The 8,986-nt window shown below is 38.7% G+C and overlaps 1 protein-coding gene across 1 annotated transcript; it reads left to right on the top strand.

Annotated features, from left to right (window-relative positions):
- The first annotated feature begins 2,672 nt into the window (after positions 1-2,672).
- On the top strand, positions 2,673-8,680 carry LOC119895701 (collagenase 3-like). The gene is given in 12 exon segments (XM_038708974.1): positions 2,673-2,771; positions 2,893-3,087; positions 3,089-3,141; positions 3,229-3,344; positions 3,347-3,375; positions 4,274-4,400; positions 6,925-7,086; positions 7,168-7,297; positions 7,415-7,548; positions 7,653-7,812; positions 7,906-8,009; positions 8,475-8,680. Coding segments are annotated over 12 exon segments (1,419 nt in total). The 3' UTR covers positions 8,585-8,680.
- Positions 8,681-8,986: the final 306 nt, after the last annotated feature.

The following is an 8,986-nucleotide window of genomic DNA, read 5'->3' as shown; positions in this document are numbered from 1 at the left end:
GCTACCTTTAAAAAGCTGTGATTCCCATCACTAGCAAACTGACTGATGTTAACTTTACCTGAGAACTACAGGCAACAAAAGATGCTGATCCATTCACGCCAAGAGAATTGACCTCCACCTCTGACAACAAGGTTAACAGGTGTTTTTTTGAAGGCATTAGAGACGGGCCTGTGTTCAAATTTCTTTAGTGCATTTGCTCATATCCTGCGTGAAACCAATGTCTATATCTTTTCCAGTTTGCCTGGAATCTGCTGTTGTATTCTTTGCTTTCTGATATGTGCTTTTGTGATCATTGCTTTTGGTAACTGCTACATCTTCCTGGTCTTCTTCATCATTGCTGACATGATCAAGTGTTTCTGGCCTTATCAAAATACCTCTGTAACCCTAATTCTTGGTAAGTCATGCAGTGGTGGTGGTGGTGGTGGTGGTGATCTTCTTTTATTGTTGACTCATCTGCTATTTTCACCATTGCTGGTCATGGCAAACCTTACCAATTTCAGGCTAATGTGACCTCATTGGTAGCATTATGCGTACTATATTACTCATAGCTTGACCACCCTCTTAAAATATGACATGTCACAACGGGGTCTAATTGACAAAAACTCAAATTTTGTACATCTAGGTGAAACATTACTTTGTTGAAATTTTGTAGGAGATGCTATTGAGTCCTTTTTCACACCCATGCCCCAGAACCATACCATATCAGCAAAATACACCCCTTTCAATATGCAAGCTAAATATAATAAGTTTTCGAGTATCACCAGCTGCTGCCAAGCCCAAGTGTGACATCAAATTGAAATATGTATCATTTCAACCACGGGCGCAAAGTATTGTGAGCTCTTGAGCAACCACAAACATGTGTGTTTAAAAGATGAGATCCAGTTGGGCGAAACCTCTTAAAAGAACACTTGCACATTAATAATAATTCGTACAATTTTAGTGTAAGTTTGTGCCATAAAATGGAAAACAAATGCTTTCATTTATCTCACATATATAATTTGCAGCCAAGTGGACAGAGAATCCTGTTTGTTTGTGTGTGTGTGTGGAAGTATACATCCTGCATGTGGGTAATGTGGTTACATTGTGTCTAAAAATAGACTGGTTACTGATGACAAATATTGAGTGGTGGATGAAAGTGGTAACATTAGCATGTAAAACAGTGTTATAATACAACATTGAAAAAGTAACCTTAATAATGTCCCATAAAATAGATAAACTTCTATTGTCCTGGAAACAGAAATTATTTTTGTTCATGTATTTATTAGAGCCCGACGATATGGGTTTTTGGGGTCCAATGCCATTATTAAAATCAAAGAGAGATGATTTATGAGCCGATATTTTGATTTTGAGAATGATTTGGATGGTAGACACCTTTAATGTATACACTACACTTAGAACAGGCCGATATGGAAAACTGGTATGTATGTGGGCTATAAAACCTTTTCCTAAATGGATTATGTTAATAAAATCAATTACAGTCTCAAAAATTGAACATGTAAACAATTGTACATCAATAAATATTTGCTGCTGGAAGGTGCAACTTTTTTAGCCATCTGTAAACAGAGAGAGTGAGAGAGAATAAGCATGTGTATTTCACTTTACACAGAATCTCCCATAATAATCTAGTTCATCCCTTTACCAGCACTCTTTATTCTAACCAAAGCTACGAGAAACCATTTCTCATCATCGGTATAAATCATGCCGTCTATGATAAAGTGAGCTGTGCAGTGATGCATCTAAAACTTTGAGATTTCATTTAACATTATAACTATAACCAGAGCCGTTACGGCTCTGACTACAGCGTTTCACATCTACAACGTAACAAATAGAGGAACTACAGGAAGCCATGTTAGATGCTTGTTCAGCTCACGTTTATTTACATGTTCGCTCTGGTTTAATCATTTCAGACACGCCGACTAACTGCAGACTGGCGGCTCACAGATATATTTAGGATATGTCAGAAACCATAGTTTAACGGCTCATTAGGACGTTAGCGCTCCTCCATTGATAAACACGGCATTAGAAATGCAATTAGCTCAAATCGGCTGATAATATCGGCCGGCCGATGAATTGGTCGTGCTCTATTATTTATTAAAGCTTTGTGTGTTCTCTGATGATTTGATGTTACAAATTGTGCGCGAGATAAGCTTTCTTAAATGTTTGAAGTGTTTTTTAAGCAGATTTTACAAAATGTAAAATGTGTTGCATGCAGCACAGATATCATGCTCTAATAGTCACAGATTTTAAAGGCAAAATGCTAATATTTATATTTTGCAGTAGTAAAAGAAAAGATTTAAAATCACTGTCTCATCTAATCAGTAGCAACAGTAGCCTGAGAAATAGAGCATGTAGTTTTTGAGTAAGGACCTTTAAATTCATGACAGCCTTCAAAATTTAAGTAGTGATATCAAAATATCACTCAGAATATAACCTTAAGCAAGTCATGAAGAAATCAGCAAAAACGTTTAAAATAAAATATTAAAATTACAGTATTGTTTGGTTGGTGGCTGAGCAATCAAAGACAATCTTCTGTTGTCATCCATAAATGGGTAAAATAAAGTCATAAGGAAGTCAAGAAGGAAGTTCCTCAACACTCCCCAACACAGCCGTTCCTCAGCCTATATAACAACTGACTCCAGCACAGAAACACAAATCTCATTCAACGAGGAAGCATGAGGTCTTGCAGTCGGTGCATCGTGCTAAGTTTGGCAGTAGCAGTTTACTGCGGGCCAGTATCACAAGTTGCTGTGCAAGATGAACGTTTTGCAGAGGTAAGTGTTTGCTTTGTCTTCTCATGCATTTAAGATGCGCTTTTTGGAAACATTCATTATTCCGCAAACCATAAACACCATAACTGACTACAAGGTATTATAATCTCATCTTCTTTTGCAGAGCTACCTGAAGAAATTCTTCAACCTAAAAGAGGAGACAGGTCCAACTGTCAGACAGCTAATCAGCCCAGTGAGCAATAAGCTTAGAGAGATGCAGCGATTCTTTGGTCTCAAGGTCACTGGGACGCTGGATGCTGATACCTTAGAGATGATGAAGAAGCCCCGCTGTGGCGTTCCAGATGTCAACATGGCCAGGGTTCTCCACTTTTGGAGAAAACCTCAAGTGGACTACGAACAGCCTTACCTACAGGTGAATGATCTGAAGAGAGAAAGTGTGTGAAACAGTAATTGTAGGAAGTCTATCAAATAATGTTCTTGACTATTTTCTGTCCTACAGGATAGAGAACTACACACCTGACATGCCAGTGTCAGAGGTCGATGACTCCATAGAGAAGGCACTGCAGGTTTGGGCCAAAGTCACTCCTCTGAGATTCACAAGAATCTACAGTGGCACGCTGACATCATGATCTCCTTTGGCCGCCAGGTGAGTACAAAGTAACTTCTCTTGTGTCTTGAATCTCATTGGAAAGCTAATTTCAGTAATTCAAATTAGCTTTATTGGCATTAATGTGTAACAACAATATTGCCAAAGCAACATACAAACTACATAAGAACAATCATCCCCATACATTTAATACAAGTAATTAAAGCGTATGTGTTTTTGTGTTAGAAAAATAGAAATATAAAAAATTAAAGAAAAGTGTTGTGTGTGTTAAAAAAATAAATATATTAAAAATAAAACAAAACAGTAAGCATGTGTGTGTGGCAATAAAAAATTAATTGATTAAAAAATAAGAAGAAGAATTTAAAAAAATCAGTATCAAATGTAAAAGCAAAACAATTATTAAAATATCAAGCAATCAAATAAATAATAATTTATACAATTATTTATCAGTCTGAGTTTCCACTATTTGTCCTCACTTCATGAGGAGATATTTTGCACCAATTATTTCACATTTGGGCATTTCTCCCAGTAAATAGGGGACTTTCTGTGTGTCTGATATGAATTCGAATTCGGGGTATATTTGGGTTTGCAAAGTGTTTTTGTCTTAGTGTTTTATATTTAGGGCATGAGGTTAGAAAGTGCAGCTCTGTCTCTACCTGTCCTGTGTCACACTGGGAGCAGAGTCTCTCCTCTTGTGGTAGCCATGTGTCTGTGGCGACCCTTTTCTATGGCCAGGCTGTGTTCACTCAGTCTGGATGTTGTCAACATCTTTCTTAGTTTAGGTATTTTATTGTACTCAGGTCAATTAATCATAGCAAGAAGTTATCTGAAAACCCAGTTCGGATGTGCTGTTTAATACATGAATTTGGTTAATAGCTTGTATCTGTAGTGTATTTGGTTTGCAAAGCTTGACGTGAATTGGTTCTTGCTAACAGAGCATGGTGATTATTACCCCTTTGATGGTCCTGATGGCACTCTTGCCCATGCCTTCGTCCCAGGACCTGGAATTGGAGGAGATGCTCATTTTGATGAAGATGAAACGTTCACTTTCCACTCAAACGATGGTGAGTTTGCTATTTATGCTCTGCGTGGGACAGTGGTGGAAAGTAACTGCGTACATTTACTCCACAGTTCTTGATTTCCATTTTGTCCTACTTACATTTATTCATTTAGCTGACGCTTTTATCCAAAGCGACTTACAATTGCTATACATATCAGCCTCTGGAGCAACTGGGGGTTAAGTGTCTTGCTCAGGGACACAATGGTGTATGGGTCACAGTGGGGAATTGAACCCAGGTCTCTCACACCAAAGGCATAGTCTTATCCATTGCACCATCGCCACCACTATACTTTAGAAATCACATTTTATTTTACTACATTTGTTTTAGTTGTAACCATAGTCGCAGCTTGAAGTAAAATTTTTTTGAATTGGTTCTGAACCTTTCTGGCTTTACATGTGTTGCAGGGTTTCTTGTCATGTTTGAGTTTTTGGCAATTATACCAAAGAAATATTTACCCCTAAACTTCTGATTTGGTTTCATTTAAATAACTGTTTAAATGATCTATACTATAAATATATTTCAGAAAAAAAACAAAGATCAGAGAAGAGTCCAAAAATTATTACAAATTTGTTTAGCAGAACCTTGTTCTTTCTTTTATCCTCTCCCATTCATCGTATCATGATAAATCATCAGATTAATCTTGTGACCATTAGTAGGGGGCTGACCCCTAGATTAGGAACCACTGGACTAAACTGCCTGTATAACTGTATAAAATTAGTAGGAGTTGAATCTAGAAATTAAAAGTTGTAAAACCTAGCTCCCCCTCAAACAGGACAACAACAGGCATGTGATTGTCAAAGGGAAAAAAAGTAGGAAAATATACTGAGCCCACCCGACACCCCGATTAAACTGGCGGCGGCTCTAAAATGGAAGGTAAAGCAGGACCCATGACAATAAGTTATTTAATGGATGTGTTGCAGTGGGAATCAAATCCACTGCTCCATCGCAACCTCTCTATAATAATTATTATTTTGTATTAATTTTTACCAAACTTCAACAGCTAAATGTGCAACATGAAACATGAAATAATTGAGTCTATAACTAAATAATCTAACTACTAACTTTCAAATTAGTTCAGTTGAAGTTAATAGATGACTTTTAATGAATAAGTTGCCTGTTTAAGACCTGGTGGCCTGACTGTTAAAGAAACACTTATATTCTTCAGGAAACTCAAACAGCTGATCAGTCTCTATCTGTTGAAAACTGTAGGAAAAAGTTCGACATTTCAGCTCTGGCAGCGGGCGTGTGCGTGAGACGAGAATGACCGCAACAGTTTAACGGGATCGCGCCAGTCACACAGAAGCCGTTGCCAGAGTTACCTCGCGGAGCGCTTGTTTGCCTGTCTGTTGATGAGGAGCGCAGAGCGACCTGTGTGAAAAGGCCTTATATAGCCTAAACCCTTTACAACCATTCACAAGAAATTAATTAATAACGTGCCAAAACCTTTAACATAAGGACGACTTAAAAAGCAACCATTCACACAGCAAAGTGTAAACATAGGCTACATGAGTGATCAACAGACAACAAAGTCAAAGTAAACGTTAGACATAGCCTCTAACAAGCAATAATCAAAACATTCCCAATTAATCTGATCCTTATTGTTAACTCAGTGTTGGGCAAGTTACTCTGAAATAATATTACCAACTAGTTACTTATCATAGGCTATAGAACTACTCCTTAAAAAAGTAATATTAGCTACTCTACTTAGGCCCACTACTGGGTGATAGCCTATTATAACGCCACTCTCTCCCGATGAGTCCAAGCATCACTGGCAGCAGTGGCCGGAGTTTCTCTCTGAGCTTCACGTTGCTGTGTTGCTTTAGCTGATGCTTCAATTACCCTAAGTATAAGTGTAGGACAAAATTTACAACGGACGACAATGTTCTTTGCATCTTAGACTGTTACACAGTAATGGCAATAACGTTACTTACAGATGCGCATTCACACGCATTCACGTCAGGGATGGTGCGTTCAGTAGCGCACCGTTACTTGGATTAGTAACTGTAATAATACAACTGTTTTGGAAATAGTAATCCGTTACATTACTCTTTACTGGGAAAATAATTTTGCAGTAGGCCTATTGGTACACACTGCACAGGTGTGGAATTGGCAGCTGAGCGTAAACGAACATCCTTGATACTTTACACACGTCAACCTAGATCCTTTCCATTTCACTAGGCCAGGTCCTGTACACCCCCAGCCCCCCCCCCTTCTTTTTTTATTTTCTTATTACAGTTCTGCATGATTCACTTGCATCACATTTTCAGGTCGGAAATTCACATCCCTGCAACAGTCAAATGCTGGTAACACTTCCATTCATCAGTATTAACAATCTATTAATGTTGTATTCAGTAATATTAGTCACCGGTGATATCTTTCTGCTGAAATAGTGCTTTTGTTTTTCATACCCTAGTTTTACTTTCCACCACTGCCATGGGAGGAAATTTTAAAGAATAACTCCATTGTGTGTATTTTGACATGAAAATGTAATCTAGAACAACTCTACCTGTACCTGTTTCTGCAGTAGGCTACATCCTCTTCATGGTGGCTGCCCATGAGTTTGGCCACTCCCTGGGCTTGTCTCACTCTCATGATCCTGGTGCTCTCATGTACCCAATGTACTCACACAGAAACCCTGACACCTTTGTTCTGCCCCGGGATGATGTCAACGGCATTCAGTCTCTCTATGGTCAGTACTAGCTAGCTGGAACATCCATGCCTGTTTATATAAGTTTGTTGCAATGAGATGCTGACTTTATTTAACCTCCAGGTCCAAACCCTGACAAGGACCCTGTTAATCCTGGACCTGAGCCTCCAACCACCCCTGATGCCTGTGATCCAACCATGGTCTTAGACGCTGTCGCCACCCTGCGAGGAGAGATGCTCTTCTTCAAAGACAGGTATCAGACATGCTGTATGGTAGAATTCTAATGTTAATAATCCAAATTCTGATTAGCATTATGATTTCTCAAAATAAATGCATGGCTTATGTACAAAATATTCTTGTGTGTACTCAGTTTCTTCTGGCGTAGCTACTACCAGAGTGCGACACCAGAGCAAATTCTCATCAAAAACTTCTGGCCCAGTGCCCCCGTCAACATCGACGCTGCTTATGAAAGCCAACAATCAGACAGCGTCTTACTCTTCAAAGGTACTGTACTTGTTCTCTGTATCTACCTAAGGGTCCTGTTCTGACTACATTATTTACTTTTACATGTACATACTAAACAGTAATTTCTTTTCATCTCTACACAGGTCAGAAAGTGTGGGCTTTCAGTGGCTATGATCCTGTACCTGGCTATCCTAAAAGTCTTACCAGTTTTGGACTGCCAGGAAACGTGAGGAAAATCGATGCAGCGCTCTATGATGAGGAATCTGGCAAGACTCTGTTCTTTGTAGGCAACAAGTACTACAGGTGTGTTCAAAGTATAAATTTCTGATTTCAGTATGAGCTGTTCTTTACATTTCACCCTTCTTGAATGTATCTAATTACTGTCTGTTTCTTCAGTTATGATGAGGCCAAAAGGACTATGGACCAGGGATTCCCCAAGCGTGTGGCTCGGACCTTCCCAGACCTTCCCAGCAAGGTGACTGCAGCTTTCCAGTACAGAGGTGAGTAGCTTTTAAAGTTGATCTGAGTTTTCTAAGTCAAGACTACTGATATGAGATATTCACCTTCTGACAAATGGATGAATGCTGAGAGTTACATGATAGTTATTACTCTAATGTCCGTTGAACATGAAGCTACAACCAGGAGACATTTAGCTTAGCTTGGCATAAAACAGCCTTGAAATACAAGGAAACAGCTAGCCTGGCTCTATTAAGAGGTAACAAAACCACACCGGCTGGAAAGATCACTAATTATATCACTTTACGTTATTTTTAATCAGTGATAAAACCAAAGTGTAAAAAGAGCTAACCGCCTCCTGGCTCCAGCTTCATATTTAGCATGCAGATGTGAGAGTGATATCGATCTTCTCATCTAACCTGGCATTCATTAAATAAGTGTATTTCCCAAAATGCTGAACTTTCCATTTAGCTAGCCATAGAAACTAACATTGAGCCTCTGTTCTGCAGGTTATGCTTACATCTACAGTGGACCCTACATGTTTGAGTACCACCTGAGGACGAAGACGTTCTACCGTGAGCTGACGAACAGCTACTTCTTGCCCTGCAGTAACTTCTAGGCCAGTTTATTAGCTAGTTTTTTTATGTAGCCACCCTGAATGAATGTACACTAACAGTACATATTACGTTATTCAAAATATTTAAACATTTAATTCGATTCCATTTAATGCTGTAAACAAACTGCATTTGAAGAATATATTAATAAAATATGCCTACATGTCTGTTATCTGTTGATCTGTTAATCAAAGTTGCAAGAACAAATATTTAATTAAATAAACAGTGAGAGGTCCCATAAACCAACCCTAAACAACACATAATAAACCAAACAGCATGACAAGTTTGGGCTGGCCAAAACTAGCAATAGAAAGGGAAGCAATCAGCTCACAAAGGGCGACAGGATCTGGAGTCTTCCCTCTACCCTAAACCAACCTTAAACTAAACCTAAGCAAACTGAAATAAAG

The sequence above is a fragment of the Micropterus salmoides genome, unplaced genomic scaffold (genome assembly GCF_014851395.1).
Source record: "Micropterus salmoides isolate LMB-PRFRI ecotype aquatic unplaced genomic scaffold, ASM1485139v1 Ms_hic_scaffold_9, whole genome shotgun sequence".
Taxonomy (NCBI): domain Eukaryota; kingdom Metazoa; phylum Chordata; class Actinopteri; order Centrarchiformes; family Centrarchidae; genus Micropterus; species Micropterus salmoides.
Note: the sequence above shows the minus strand (reverse complement) of the source record. Positions and strands in the feature narration are given on the sequence as shown.